At 33.8% G+C, this 15,921-nt stretch overlaps 1 protein-coding gene across 3 annotated transcripts; it reads left to right on the forward strand.

Annotated features, from left to right (window-relative positions):
• Positions 1-1,791: 1,791 nt before the first annotated feature.
• LOC110710951 (2-methoxy-6-polyprenyl-1,4-benzoquinol methylase, mitochondrial-like) lies at positions 1,792-13,614 on the forward strand. Of its 3 annotated transcripts, none has more exons than XM_021889292.1 (9): positions 1,793-1,977; positions 2,818-2,944; positions 3,265-3,326; positions 6,700-6,849; positions 7,521-7,665; positions 8,666-8,737; positions 9,634-9,742; positions 12,836-12,937; positions 13,099-13,614. In XM_021889292.1, the coding sequence occupies exons 1-8, from the start codon at positions 1,884-1,886 to the stop codon at positions 12,935-12,937; spliced, it is 861 nt and encodes a 286-aa protein (XP_021744984.1). In that variant the 5' UTR covers positions 1,793-1,883; the 3' UTR covers positions 13,099-13,614. The 3 variants fall into 3 exon arrangements, with proteins under 3 accessions (XP_021744985.1, XP_021744984.1, XP_021744986.1); XM_021889294.1 differs by lacking the exon at positions 1,793-1,977 and adding an exon at positions 2,597-2,724; XM_021889293.1 differs by lacking the exon at positions 8,666-8,737 and having other exon boundaries at positions 1,792-1,977.
• The last annotated feature ends 2,307 nt before the right edge of the window (positions 13,615-15,921 follow it).

The following is a 15,921-nucleotide window of genomic DNA, read 5'->3' on the forward strand; positions in this document are numbered from 1 at the left end:
TTAAACTACGTTATATTGCGAAAAACTTTTTTTTTTTATTATTTATTTATTTATTTGATCAATTTTTATGTATAAAGTTATTAGTTTAAAAATTAAAGTATTTGTAAAGGAATCATAACATTTTTTTTGTTATTTTTTTTATAATTTGAAAAAACAGGAAAAGGACACGACTCCTTCCAACTTCATGTTTTAAAATAGAAGTATAGACCCCCCCCTTTTTTTAAGGATAGTATAGATTTTCTTTGTAAAATGACGAAACTGAAAAAACTAAAAGGAAAAATACACTTTAATAATCTCAAATATGTGCGATTTACTTTTAACAATCCCAACTATACTATGTGTTTTCCTACATAGTTCCAACCGATCAACACAAAGTCAATGACATGTTATTATAGGTTACCATGACACGTGTCAACACGTGATTGGTCCAAAATAATTAAAAAAATAAAAAAAAAACCCAAAAATTTCTCAGCCACCAACAACCACCCCCATTCCCTAACCACACCTATTTAACACGCCGGAAACCGGTCAGCCACCCCATTAACCACCAAAAACGGCCGGTCAGCTCTCTACCACCCCAACTAACCTACTCTCGATCCTTGAAACCACCCGCCCAACCAACCCGACCCCAAAAACCACCAACCACGACTATAAGTTTCCGCCATTTTCTATGAAGATCGAGAGGTCTGCCTAAGCCCCACTGCTGAAATCGCCGGTGCCGACGATCGCTTTGATTTGCTGCTGTTCTAGTATTCTTGATTGTGTCTGTCTGCGGTGATTGACCCGGCTGGTTTCAGGGGTCTGGGTGGCTGGTTTCAGGGGTTGGAATTAGGTTAGATGTGGTGGTAGAGAACCGGCCGACCGATTTCGGTGGTCAATGGAGGTAGCTAGCCGGTTTTCGACGAACATAGGGGATGGGGTTAGGTTTTCGACAAAGGTTGGGTTGGGAAATGGGTGGCTGGATTTTATATTTTTTTCAACTAACTTTTTTAAAGATTTTGATATTTTTTTATTAAATTTAAAATTTTGGACCATTCACACAATACCACGTGCCTATTAAAAACCAAAAAAAAAAAAAAAAAACTCTCTTTCATGAGGTCATCGATTATTGGGATCATTGGAGGAAAATTGACCCTATACTTAGGTTTATTAAATAATAATAAACCTAAGTTGGGATTATATATAACTAATACTAAAGTAATTATCGCAAACATTACTAATGTACATGTGTTACCTTCTTATAAAAAATTTTCCCTCCTAAACTATTTGTGACTTTTTTTTTTTTTTTTTTTTGAAGGGAAACTATTTGTGACTTCATTCTCTCTTTTCTTTTTCTTCTTCTTCTTTTGTTCCTTTTAAAAATAAAGCTAATATTTGAAAATTATTGATTAATTATACATTTTTTTAAAAACTTTTATGGCTAAAATGAGTAATTACACAATTTATTAGTGATAGTAGAGTTTGAATTATTTTTCCCTTTTTATTAATTCTTTGACATTTCTATAATGAATCAAAAGCGAATGCTAAAATTTTTAAAAAAATTATTATAACTATGAAGTTAATTAGGATATTTTTTTAGCTTAATTAATCTAACTAAAGGGATCAATCACAATTTGTTATGTTTTGCTATTTATATTACACAAATATAAGTAAGTTTTTAATTATTTAAACTGTGCATCGCACGGAATTAACCTAGTTAAAATTAAATCGTTAATACTTGGTATTGTTATTTATTAAAGTGTATTTTTCCAAACTTAAAAACCGAATAACAATTTTAACACTTCATTTTTTTTTTCTCTTCAAACAAATGCTATTTTTTCCAACTACTCTATATTAAAGAATTCGGTCAGCGGCAATCGAACATCCACATCACCACACCAACAATGGCGTTGCGAGCTTTTACGAGAGCTTCGCGCTCTAAGCTTTTGCCTCTTCTATCTTCCGTTTCTCGTCTGCATTCCCACGCCACTAGTTTCGGTAAATAATCACCTTTTTCAATTGAATGTTTGTGTGAATAAGCACCTCTTTTGCTGATTAAATTTGGTTATTGGGCTGTTTTTGATTAATTTTCGTTCTGATCTCATTTTCTGGCTAATTAGTTAGTTTTAGTGCAAATTAATTGAATTCTAGTGATTCTGATTTAAAATTCGTAGATTGTGCTGCACTTAGTGAGCAAATTTTACACGTATGCCGTCCGTTGGTAATGTTGTAACCCCCTCGTTCCGTTTTGACCTTACTGTATTAGACATTGAACAATGCTACAAATTCAATGTTCCTTTCGCTTGGAATTAATAGTCGCGTTGATAGTGTAGTTTGAACTAGCCGTTGATAGTGTAGTTTGAACTAGCAATGTGAGTATCAAATTCGTATGGAATGACTATTTTGAATTGTTGTGTAGTGTTACCAGTAACCAGTGTATATATATCGAGTGGGATTGTTATTTATTCGATTTAAAAAAAGTTGATGAGTGTATGTAATCTGATTTAGTTTTCTTCTTTATTCGTTGTTTGGTGTGACATTTGTGGATTCTTGAATATGAGGCAAGTATGAATACGCAAGAGGATTAGTATGTGTTTCATAATGCATCCCATTTATGTATATCATAATTGTAATAGCGGTAGACAGTTTTAAGTAGCACATTTTCAACTGGGTATGAACCAATTCGCTGTCTTATGCGATATCTTTTTGCGGGTTTCTGCAAATTTGGTTGAATGGCTGTCTACAGTGAGATCCTCATGCAATAAATTAATTGTTGTTTTTTACTTTGTACTTCTTACGACCATGCAATGAATCCACGTTCTTTACAATTTCTTTCAGGTTTTAAGGAAGTGCGTGAAGAGGAGAAAAGTCAGATGGTTGGAAATGTCTTTTCAAATGTTGCTTCAAGTTATGATTTGATGAATGACTTAATGAGTGGTGGTCTGCACAGATTATGGAAAGATAGGTTTGTTTCTGATTGTAGTGGACAAGTCACTGAAGTTGCTTATCATTTACAGTGTGATTTAATTAGGGCATTTAGGGGAAGGGACATCGGGGGCCCCATTTTTTTTAAACTGGTTTGTATGTGGAATGAGGGGAGCTTGGAGGGAAGGGAAATTGAGGGATTCAAATAAACCTTTCTAATGTTGGAATGTTCGAAGAAAATTGGAAGCTTCCCTTTTTCTGCTCTCTTTACCCTCACCTCCCCTTCCCTCATTATCAATTATTAATCTGTCATGGTTTTCACTTCAATCGCAATCACAATGTTGTATCTTATGCTGTCAGATTGGTAGAAGAACTGAATCCATTCCCTGGAATGAAGCATCTGGATGTGGCTGGTGGAACAGGTCAGTTCTCATGCCCTGACTTAACTTATTATTGTATGTATTGGAATTCAGTGCAGTGCTGTGGCATGAGAGAAAGTATGATGATAACTGTAAAGCACGATCAACTTTAGGAGATGAATTCTCCAAGCTCATGATTTGTGAAATTAGGAACTTGTGTAACTATTATCTTGAACTACTGACATCCTTACTGGTTTGATAATCTCAGTGCTTCCCTTCTGGCATGTTCTAAAATTATAGAGTTAGACAGTTATACATTTTGGTTTTCATGTAGTGATAATAGGAAACATCGTTTAGTGCATATCTTGTCACTTAAATGCACCAGCTTGAACTTTAAGTTGTTTTCTTTTCAATTGAAGTGAATATTATTGTTATTTTTAGTTTAGTTTAGTTTAATTTCAACATATAAGTGCCACTTCAATTTTATATATTGATGGTAGATGATTTATAATTGTCAGTGGTGGACATTCAATCCGGAGGGATGGACTACGGATGTCTCATAAGTTGGCATAAACTTAACCAGGAAAAAAAAAAAAACCTTTACTTGAACACATAAATAGTTCAATACTTATACAACCCAAAAATCCAAGATACTTACACTACAAGAAAATATAGCAAATTTAGACACTTTTGCTTCGATGCTTTTGGAAAGGTTGTCGAGAACATAGGGTCTGTGAAAAAAATGTAGACATTGTAGCAAATTTAGATGCTTTTCCTTAAAACATATTTTTTATGGTTTGATTGGAGGGGAATGGCATGATGATCTTGGACTTTAAGATCTAGCAGTGTTTTGTTTGTCATAAGGCAGAGGAAGGCTTGGGGTATGGTGGGTGATCTCAAAATATTTTGCTTTGGTAGAACTATAAAGGGGTTTTGGGGAAAGTTTCCTCTTGAGGAGTTGTCATTCTAGTACACTTCATTAAAAGCAAGTAATTTTGTGTCAAATTAGATTCTAAAGATGGATGACTCACAATTGCCCAATGGAAAGTCATTTCACAAGTTTCTTAGTTAGTTACCCCACTAGTGAGGTTCAAGATAGAGTTGGTAAAAGAATCCACTTTTGGGATTGGGATTTTGAGTAGACGTTTGGATATATAGCAACCTCTTTGTACCTTATACCCACGTCTATCATTCATCCACTCTACATGCGTGTTTAGGATAAATTGCAGTTTTGTGAGGTACTTAATCTTTAGGATCCCCTTGTCCCCCCCACCCCCCCCCCCCCACCAAAAAAAAAATAAAATAAAAAAATGATCAAGTCTATGTTTGCATTTTGGATATTCAATTAGAAATTGAGGAGAATTTAGAGTGTTAATTGGAGATTATTCAAGGAATTTTTTTGCAAATCATTCCTTTTTTGTCTTAATTGCGCCAAATATCTTGTCCTCCCCTTAGAAAACTTATCTAGAAAGTGAAGGTTCTTTCTAAGGTGATATTTTGGTGTGGACTTTAGCTTTGGGAAGTATCAATAGGTATGATTTTCTTCAAAAGAGGAGATTAAAATTTGCTTGTTTTACAGAGCTACTATCGAGTCATGTTCTCATGATTTCCTTCAATGTGATATTGTTGGTTAGTTCCTTCGATTATGAAGGACTATAGGAGTGGTTTTGGATTCACTTTGTGGGGTTTGGGGAGGGTGGAGAATTTGCTTTGGAGAAATGTAGTGATGGCTATCCTTTGAGGCTTTGAGGTGTTTGAGTTAAGTAGAAATGACAAACGTTCAATGGCTATGGTGTCGTGTTTGATATATTGTGGGATAAAGTCACTTTGGTGGCTTCTTTGTGGACTACCAACTCCCCATATTATTCTATGCGAAAAATAAAAGGAATTTGGCTAATTTGTAGATATGTTTATCCATTATTCCCTCTGTCCCCAAAAAAAAACTCTTCATTTCTCTCTTATTGCTTGTCTCAAATAAGACATTCCATTTCTCCCTTGACTTGTCTAAATAATATTGTAATGTTTTCCTTTTTCCTCTTATATCTTCATTCTACTCCCTTAAAGAATTATGGTACCTACTTTCTCGTACCTCACTTGGAAAAAAATAAAGAATACCTGCTATTTAGTTTTTTTTTTTATTTTTTTTTATTTTTTACTACATATATATATATATATATATATATATATATATATATATATATATATATATATATATATATATATATATATACACACACACACACTCATACTTCACAAACCCCAACACCAACACTTTTCCAAAAATACAAAGGATTATTTTGTAGCCTTGCAGGATACCTTGTCTTAATTAACCTTGCATTTTTGGATAAAAATGTCTTATAAAAATGCATATGAATAGTTATTAAAGTGAAGCCTTATGTTTTTGTGTGTGACAAAACTTATTAATAAACTCATCCAAAATTTTAATAAGTTAGATCTTTAGTTTAATGTGGTCTAGTCTTCATCATGTAATATTAAAATGATTTTATATAGGGTTTTCAGATTTGGGTACCCTTAGTTTGCAGTAGTTGATAAACCTCCAAGTCAAGTGATTAGGTACCCGGAAGTTTAAAATTAACTAATGAACATAGCACCCTTTATCGTTTCTTGATTCCTAAAAACAAAGACTAATCCCAATCCATTTCTAATTTCCAAAATTGAATAAACATGTTTTGCTACCCACTATGTACAATTATAACTGCTTAATTGCTTCAAAAAAAATTCATTATTCAATATTGATATTATCCTAGCACTTTTTTGAAATTGGCTTTTGCAATTTGCTTCATTTAATTCATGTAGAGAAGTTCATTCATCTTTAATGCACTTGTCTAGTTGCCTGCAACTCCAGAGAACTTGGGAGAGAGAGTTTGTAAGGAGGAAAGAGTTTGCAAGTGAGTATTACAATAAATATAGTAATATTTTTCATATTTCCCCAAATGTTTATGCCCTGTGCTTAGTTGCTTACACGTTGTGAGACAAGGTTAATTTCTTTGGCACTGTGAGATATCTAGGTCTTTCTAGATTATGTTGTTTCCAATTGTGGCTGGATCATTATCATAATTTTAATTAGCAATAAATTGCTTCATGCAGAGGGTTTTGTTTTGTTTTTTTTTTTTAAGTTCCATTACTTTTTCTTTAGCTTGAGGTCTCATCTTTATAAATGCACACTTTACTAATCAAATAGGGTGTGTAGAGCCTTGAGTATAGTCTAGCATGGATACTCTTCCTCTTTGTCTCTACCTATTTTGTACATATATTTATATGAAAAAATGACAAACCTTTAAATCAAGAGAGAAGTCATATAGGCATATAAGTTGTTTTTTTTGAAGATTTGTAATGCGGGGCCATAAAATGGATTTAATTTTGGATGAAATGTGCTGTAAGCTATTTGTAATAGTTGCCTTTTCTTATTTGGCAGGTGATGTTGCTTTCAGGGTTTTGGATTCAATTAAGCACAAAGCATTGCTAAATGCATCTAAAGATTATCTACTGGAAGAAACTAAAATCTATGTTTGTGACATCAACCCAAAGATGTTAGATGTTGGTAAAAAGAGGGCTTTGGAAAGAGGTAAAATTATGGACTTTGTAAAAATTATATCACTATGTTTCCACCTGTTTCTTCTCTTTTTGTATTATACTTGATTTTCTACTTAAAACTATTGGGAAAATTGAAAAGTCTTGCAATTTATTTATTTTCATTTAAGATGTCAAATCTGTTTCCACCCTCAATTGATGAAGCTTATAAGGGAAGTGGGCTTGCTCTGAGTTCAACAGTTCCTGGACAGTTGTTTTCTAAGCCACACTTGCTTAGAGTTCATGTGCTTGCCTGCTTGGGAACTACTTTAACTATGTTGAAAACTTTTAGTGAAACTGTCATTAGGTATACCCAAGTGAGTGAGCCTTGTGTCATTCATGGCTAGTTTATTTGCAAAGCTCCATAACAAGAGTTATTTATTATTTTTACTATTATTTAATGTATCAGTCTTTTTGTATAGTTGTGCCTGCAATTAGTTATGTCTTAACTTTTATCAATAAATTGAATTGTTTAAGACTAGATCATTTTGTAAATAAACTAACCTATGCAAGCTCTAACCCAAACTCTTTAGCTTGTCTGCTATTACACTTTACCCTATTCTTTGGCTATCCTGTTTCTTCCTTTTTTTTCCTCATTAAATCTCCTCTTTGCTCTTTTCTTTCTTATGTCAATGCTTACTATTGTGATGTTTTCAACCGGTATAGGTCTTGGAGGAGATACGTCTTTAATATGGGTGGAGGGTGACGCTGAATCTTTGAAGTTTGAAGATAATTCAATGGATGGCTACACTATTGCATTTGGGATCAGGAATGTTACGCACATAGAAAAAGCTCTTGCAGAAGCCTACAGGTTAGTTATTAACTGCTCAAGGATAAGAACCTTTGAATGTCAGTACAAAATTTAGATCAGGAAATTCCTGTAATAGTGCTTTAAGTTATTGAAAATATTGACTGGATGTACAGTGTATATATGGTTGTGCACTTCCCTTTAAAGAGCCATGAGGAAGAATTTGTATGTTTTCAGTGGCTTTTATAGCCTTCTTGAGACTTGAATACATTCTTAGCCTGGTAAACTAGCGATAAGTGTCCTTATTTATTTTTCAGATAAAAGCCTCAATATCAACTGACGCATATTAGTGTGAAAACTGTGAACCACTGAATGGAATACTTTGATTTGTAACTTGTTGGCTGGTCTTGCTAGTGCATACTAATATGCAGTAAGCACAAGTTGCATTTGTAAGAGGCTGGATTGTTCTGAAATTCTATGTGTGAACTTCTGATGTTAGTCAATAATTTATTGTGGAACTTACTGTCAATACAAAAATGTAATTTTACAACAATTTAGAGGTTATTTTCTGGAACAATTACATTTCGGCTTCTATCATTCAATGAAGCTCTGATAGTAACGTAAATTATTAAATCTACTAAAATTGGCACTCAAAATAACCTTTTAAAATAGCTTCAATAACAGAGGAACTAATAGAATATTTTCTGGGTTCCACTGCAAAGTATGGTTTTAGTTTATTTAATTGTAGAAGTTTTCTTCTACTAACATTTTCATCCAAATGTTTGATTGGAAACTTGTGTAGTTGTATGATTGGGTAGTTGTGGCATTAAGACTACCTTAGAGTTGTTAGCATAAGCAGCAATGTAATATGAGGTTTTCTGCATGGCTCATACGGAGGCTCTCCTATATAAAACTTGGCATGTCTTGATTAGACCTTTTGCATTGTGCATATTTATGTCCCCCTCCCCCCCCCCCCCCCTTTTTTGGCAAACTTGTCATCATGACATGTCCATTTATGATTTTTACTCAAATTGTTGCTAAGTTAGTTTTCTATGTTTTATAGGGTACTCAGACGTGGAGGGCGGTTTCTTTGTCTTGAATTAAGCCATGTCGAAACTCCTATTTTCAAGCATTTGTGAGCATATTATGACCTTTTGCCATGCTCTTGCACTCTTATTTTGTTTCATTACTGCCATTTCTGGATGTAATGCTTATCACTGCACTCTTCTTCATGCATAAGGACCTTTAGCTTCTTGATTGTGATCTAAGGCAACTGGCTTATTGCATAACAATTAGTGCAAAGTGCACCATACTGTTAAATGCGTTGGTTTTAGGGTGGCTTTTTGCATGCATTTGACAACAAAATGACTATTTATACGCTGGCCTCTTAGTTAGCAATGGTGCGAACTGGTAGAGTTAAAACTAGTGATATGCTTCAAAGGAGATGACTAGGGATGGCTGTTTTGCCAATTGTGTGTGCTGTGTTGTGCCAAAGTGAGTCTTGCTCACATGATCATCTTCATTGTGAGATGGCAAGCAATGTCGGTAAGTTGCTTTTTTCTGTGCATGGGGAGTCCTAGTTATCCTCAAACTCTTTATGAGCTGTGGCAGGTTCATTTTGTGTGCATTGGAAGGGATCGGCAGGTTCATTTTGTGTGCATTGGAAGGGTATAGGAGATGTGTTGCCATGCTTTATGGTGATTATGTGGTGTCTGGCGTTAGAATGGTTTTTGCAACTTTTTCAGGATAATTAGTTAGGGATGTTCTGTGGGATAGAATTACTTATTTAGCATCTTTGTAGGCTATAAGGAGGTTGGGGTTTTTAACAGTTAGGCTTAGGCTAAGTTCAGTTCATCTTATTTTTGCTTCTTTAATCTAATCTGAACTTATGTTTTTTAATTTGAACTGATGTAAACTTATAATTTCTGATTTGAATTGATGTGAACCCATTCAAAAATTCCATGTAATTGGTCTAGCATTTACAATGTCCCACAATGATTGCTATAATCTTATGTCGCATCTTTTGTGCAGATATGATTACTATTCATTTTCTATCATTCCTGCCGTGGGAGAGTTGGTTGCAGGAGATAGAGAGTCTTACCAATATTTGGTTGAAAGTATCCGTCGCTTCCCTTCACAGGTGATAGCAACTTGCCCTCCTTTTTTTAGTTGTGCAAATATTAGGAGAGAGTAGTGAAATGCTTTGCAAGCCATTTCTCTATTTATTTATGATTATTCATGTATCATTGGAGGTAGAGTCGTGCAAAAAAAATTTCTTTCTATCACAAAGGGCAATGATGTAGATAGGTCTCAATCTTTAGTCTTGGGCACCAGCCCAAAACTATAACCTACTAAGTTTGCATCCACAGTAATAGTATTTAGCTAGATTAAGAAAGGGAGAAGCATGATATTAGGTATGAAATATTCATAGTTAAAAGAAAAGGAAAATATACATGACATCAAACTTGATGTGAGTGTTAAAAAGATTTTAACCATAAAACTAGAATTAGTGATAGAGTTTTCATTGAGGAGTTGTCATTAGTTTTGGTTTTAAGGGAATCTGTACATTGTAGGTCATTTCTCTTCATTTATAGAATTTAATTTGTTGTTTACAAAAAAGAAGGGTGGATATACTTCTCACTCGGCAATTAAGCAGTGAAAGTCTATAAGTGTTGGTGTAATTATATGTGAAATGTGTCTATATGTGAACTGTTATCATGTGTGGATTCTGTATACATTTTGTATTAAAACTAGTTATATATTGTTAGTGGACAATGGACAGTGCTAATGTGACTTAACTGTGCATACTCCTTTAGATCATAAGGTATTCACATTCTTTCACCAATCTAAAGATTCTCTTTTTAAAGCTTTTTTTCATGTTTGTTGAATACTTTCTCGATTGTAAGGTTATATCATTAAGGCTAAACTAATGCTTATATACAAGAAGCTGGAAAGTAACCATCTTTCCATGTACTATCTCCTTTCATGAAATACTTCCTACTTTTCATATAGGCTGTTTCATGAAGTTTTTTCCGTAACTCTTTCCTTTTTTCCAAGGAAATAATATTATTTTTCCGTAACTTGCCCTACTTTTGGGACATTTATCTTATTAACGCTATCTCTCTCCTCATAAAGTAGTCACATGTACTAGTATACTTTATGTTATTTATTATTCTTGGTATGTGTTTCTATAGTAAATAGGAAGAACTACATGAACACATGGAGTACATAATAAGTCCAAAGAGCTAAACAATTAGGAAATAAAATGTGCGAGTTGCAAGTACCTTTTGTCTTAGACATGAAAGTTATATGCTCTTTCTCATGAAGCTAAGTGATTCTACGTTAGAATTGAGCAAATCAAGAAATCAAATATAGCTCAAGCAATAAGATAAACCAAACATATTCTAGTTAATACTCCCCTTAAAGGACACCCATCTACTCCCAAAATGGGTATGCAACATTGTACAAAGCCATCTTTACAAAGCTTTGAAACAAGTTTACATCCTCCGGAAAAAGGGTGGAGGCTGTCAATCCCATCTGCAACTACAAATGCACTAGATCCTGGATTGTACTTCTGAATTGTAGCTGCATAATCCCATATCCTTTCGTAGCGAGATGCATTACCATGAATTTTTTGTAATGCTATCATCTTAGCAGTAGTAAGCCTTATAGTACCTTATCTCTCACCCCAAAATTTTGCATAACATTAAGATTTTCTGTTTGAAACTCACACTCATGCTCTAATCTCATGCTCTTTAATAAGAAAAGTTTCCTCCAACTTCAACCTTCCAGTGTGTACCTTAAATATGTACTTACTACAACCCTCTTCCCCTTCTTCCAAGGGCAATCACACCCTTTTTTTTTTCTTTTTTTTTTTTACAATATGCTCCCACTTTATGGTTGATCGTATGCAAAAATAGTATTCATAACCTTTTTCAATCAAGTGTGCTGAAAAGCAACATTTGTAGGGAATTTCAACCCATTAATCAAAGTGATATTTTTTAGCAAAATTCCCTATTTCAGTCTAGTGTGCTGAAATGCAAAATAAGGTTCAAAACAAGGTAACCATCATGCTCCTCATCCACTCATCGTATCTCTCCAAACTACCCTCCTCACTAGAATTTTCATTCCACTACTTATTCGGCAAGTGAACTTCATCCGCATCTTCATTAATGTCCAAATCATAACTCAAATACTCTACCTCCCATCTATGCTCCTAGTGACTTTTTCCAGTCTTGCCAAGATCAACATTACTTATAAAAAAGCGTCATCTTCAGCATCTTCGGTGTCTTTATCTGTGTAACCTCAACTATAGCAGAAAACTTTGTAGGGAATCAGTTTTTGATTTTAACTTTCCTTGTATAATATCCATGGATATCTATTTATTTTAGAATGGATACTTCCTTTGAATTTCAATACATGCTTCACTTTGACTTTTAATACTGTTTATGTACAAGTTTATAACAACATTTTATTCACTAATATGTGAAAATAAATGTTGTTATGATGTATTTCTTTATATTAATTTATTCTAATATAATTAATATTTGTAATTCATGCTCATAAGATGTGACTTAGTTTTACGCTGGCCACCACAGACCTACTGCAACTCTCCTCCTTTATTTGGGCTTGTAGTGAATGCCACAAAGTTACATTCACTGACTATGAATACCAAAAAAAGCGGTGCTCACAAACAATTTATGTTAGCCGACCCCAAATCATTTTGGGACTAAGTTTGTTGCTTGCTGCGTAGACCCAAAACATGAAAGTAAAAAATTTGAGAAACAAAGGAAGTATCAAATATGCAAATGAATTTTGATTCCTTTGCTTATCCTTTGTATAGGGTTTTGTCACTTGAATGCATCATTAGAGCTTTGCCTAGGATTTTTAATATCTAAGCTAAGCTATATACTTGATCTTTGTAAAATCTCATTTCTCATTCATCTGGATGAGTTTTGTTTAATTTAATAAATTTAGCATTAAACCATCTCATTGCAGGTTCTTAAAATATGAATCATACACAAATATATTAATGTTGCTATGCTACACATTAGCTGACATAAGTGGTGGACAAATTCTATTGAATATTTTGTTTAGTGACCTAATCACTCTTGTACTGCACTTGTAGAGTTGTAGCCATGGTTGTTATGCACTTATGCAGCTATTTTAGTCCTAGTTTTTTCAATCTGTTATTATTTTTGCATAGCTAAGTCTTCTTTGTACGCTTTTTCAGGACAAGTTTGCATCAATGATAGCAGAAGCAGGATTTCAGAAAGTAGAATATGAAAATCTTATTGGAGGAGTGGTTGCCGTCCATTCAGGGATGAAAATTTAGGTAATATCTATTTCTAGTCTGATTATCGAGTCACTCGGCTAAAAGAAACCACAGAAATTCTTAGTTGCTTGCAATAATTATAATACTCGTTGTCTCAGCAGACATTATCACTTGAATTTTGAGGCTAATTTGAGAATTTTGCTTCATTCACCCTGATACAGTGATACGTTGCATGGTAACCACACAGTTAGAGCTTAGAGGTAACTTGATGTCATCTGCTGAGAATCCAAAAACTCAAAATTGCAGCAAATGCTATAGCTATTATTTGAAGGCTATAACCATACTTGAAGCTTCACTCAAACATGTTAGGTTGAAATAGAATCAAGATAAGAGAAATATTACAAGAGAGCTCTGTAGAGAATCAAGATCAAAATCGATCAGCTTAATGTTGCAGTTGCTCTACTTTAGTCGTTTTTATTAATCTTTGTATTGTATTTTTCATATATGCTCTGAAAATAAATTCAACCACAGTAATTGGTTGCTATGTTGCTCAATTTCATAGTTAATAAGTCCTGTGTAATATTTTACTAATACCTAGCAAATCATTACTCACTCTACTACTTTGTGCCGTGTACTTGTAATACTAGACTACTAGTCCCATTATGATTTCTTTTCTTTTCATAAAAGGCGGTTTGTTCATGTCCATTATATGCAAATAAATGGATGATTTATTTTAATTGTTGATAGTACAAAGAAACTGTGTGCCTTGTATCATTCTTACTTTTTTTTTTTTTTTTTTTTTTTGACACAATGTATCATTGTTACTTTAACAGAAGAAGAATTGTACAAAGAAGAAAAACTGAAAGATAGGCCACTTGGGAAAAACTATCTAACTGATGTACTAATTAAACAAAATATGACATGTGGTAATGAGTCATGAATGATGGTTCTGATGAAAAAATGTCATTTGGGCGGCGAACTTTATTTTAATACTACAGCCCACAGTTATGGAAAAGGATGTGTGTGTGACGCAATTTCTTTTCTTATTCTTGCTGTTGGAAAAAGGATAATATATACTTCGTTTATAGAAAACAAATTTTTATCTTTTCATATTTAACTAATTTCCTTATCTGGTGTAATTCATTGTTATTTGTTTTTTGGATTTGTCTTGTGTCGGATTGTATGACACTAATAAAACAGTTAGCACGTCTTACATCATTGCATGCTTGTACAACTGGAAATGATTCCAGTCGAGGAGAGTTTTAGTTAGTAGTTTGAGCTAAGCTTGATATGAATTAGTAGCAAACAAGCTTTTAATTTCTTGTTCGAGCTTGGAGCGCTAAGAGTTCCCATGTTCAAGTTTTGTTTATGAACATGCTCGTTTGCATTTTTAGTTGAAAGCTCTAGTTTAAACGATTTTGAATCGAATTAATTCAACGAGGCCTGAGTTAGCTCAAATTTTATATTTTTGTCAATGATTTTGTTAATCATTCTATATCAAAAGGTAATGGTCAATTGTCATGGCCGATATATGATGAATAATTTGTGCAATTTTTACAAACATGTATATGTACAAGATATACAAATAATTATAAAAGTACTTAGTTTTTAAAAATTAGAGCAAACTTTACATGAAGTTTATAAACAAACTCAAACCTGTTCTTACAAATGTCATTGAGTTCGAACATAAGATTCGGTCATTTATTTAATTTGGTTAAGATTTTTAATCAATCTTTTATTTATTAACATAACATTATTATAATCCTCTCAATTTGGGTGTTCCACTCTGAGTTTAAATCGGGTCAAGTCAATTTAGGCTATGTTGATAGGTTTAGGTTTTTGGTCGGGTCATGTTCGTGTGAGATTAGTTAGGTCACGCATCCTATCAGGTTTGAGCTTGTAGCTGGCTATTTCGAGTCAAGTCCATTGAGTTTAGGTCAATTTTGAGTCATCATTACCGGTCAGATTATAGTATGGACCAGGTCAAGTTTAAGTTGTGTCATTATTAGGTTTGGGGTTATTATCGGGTCATGTTTAATATGAAATTTGTCATGGTTCATGTCATGGGATGTGATAAAGTTTTACACTGGCTATTATTGGCTTACCAAAACCCTCCTCCTTTATCCAGATTTGGAACTTGTAGCGAGAAAACCCACAATTGAGATATTAAATGTACTATGGGGCAATGGGCTCTCTTAATGTACGTTATAAAGTGTGCTAGATATGATTATTTAAGAATGTATAACCACTTTTTAAGGAAAATGCTAATCCCACATTTGTTCTATCTTCCTAAAACGAGAGGTTGTTTTATACACTCAGGTGTGTCGTACACCCATGAGTATTTTGTTTTCATTGATGATTGGTTTTCAATTAATCATCAAATGAGAAGAATAAACTAACCTTGGGTTAGTTGGGTGTACGATGCACCTGAGTGTATATAACAAATTCTACCTAAAACAATCTCACCTTCAATTTTTCCAAAACAATCTCACCTTTGACCCTTATTTTCTTTTAATGGTTCTTGTGACCTACAACCTATTTTACAGGGTTTTTTTTTGGGATTTTTTCCCAATATCTGTCTAATGTCTTCTTCTACCACGTCACTACCACCTACACCGCCACTGCACCCGTTGCTGCTGGCCACCCGCCTCACATAAACTTACCCCTTTCAGGGATCCCCCACCTCGAATCCCAAAACCTACTTATCCTCCCCCATGAATAGCCACCATCCCCACCCCCAAACTCGACCCTTCTGCTTCAGGAGCATGAAATTTTTATTTGATTACGCAATTAAAGGATAAACTGATGCTAACAAAAACAAAGGGGGTTAAGCCCATTTGGGATAGTCAAACCCCAATAGAATGGATCCTATAAGATCACACAAAAGGGTGATGTATGAATTGAACAAAAGAAAGAATCCCATTATTGGGCCTCATGGAGTGGCCGACCATATGGGATTAAAGAAGGAGTAGTATGTTGGTTTGGAATCTAATTATACATATGATGTATAAATAAAGGTTTTGTCTAGGGTTTGATATACAACA

This window comes from Chenopodium quinoa, unplaced genomic scaffold, assembly GCF_001683475.1.
Source record: "Chenopodium quinoa cultivar QQ74 unplaced genomic scaffold, ASM168347v1, whole genome shotgun sequence".
Classification (NCBI taxonomy): domain Eukaryota; kingdom Viridiplantae; phylum Streptophyta; class Magnoliopsida; order Caryophyllales; family Amaranthaceae; genus Chenopodium; species Chenopodium quinoa.

Coding starts and splice junctions, on each gene's coding strand:
- LOC110710951 (XM_021889292.1), top strand. CDS start 1,884: ATGGCGTTGCGAGCTTTTACGAGAGCTTCGCGCTCTAAGCTTTTGCCT. Junction 3,327..6,699: donor GGATGTGGCTGGTGGAACAG/GTCAGTTCTCAT, acceptor CTTATTTGGCAG/GTGATGTTGCTTTCAGGGTT. Junction 6,850..7,520: donor AAAGAGGGCTTTGGAAAGAG/GTAAAATTATGG, acceptor CAACCGGTATAG/GTCTTGGAGGAGATACGTCT.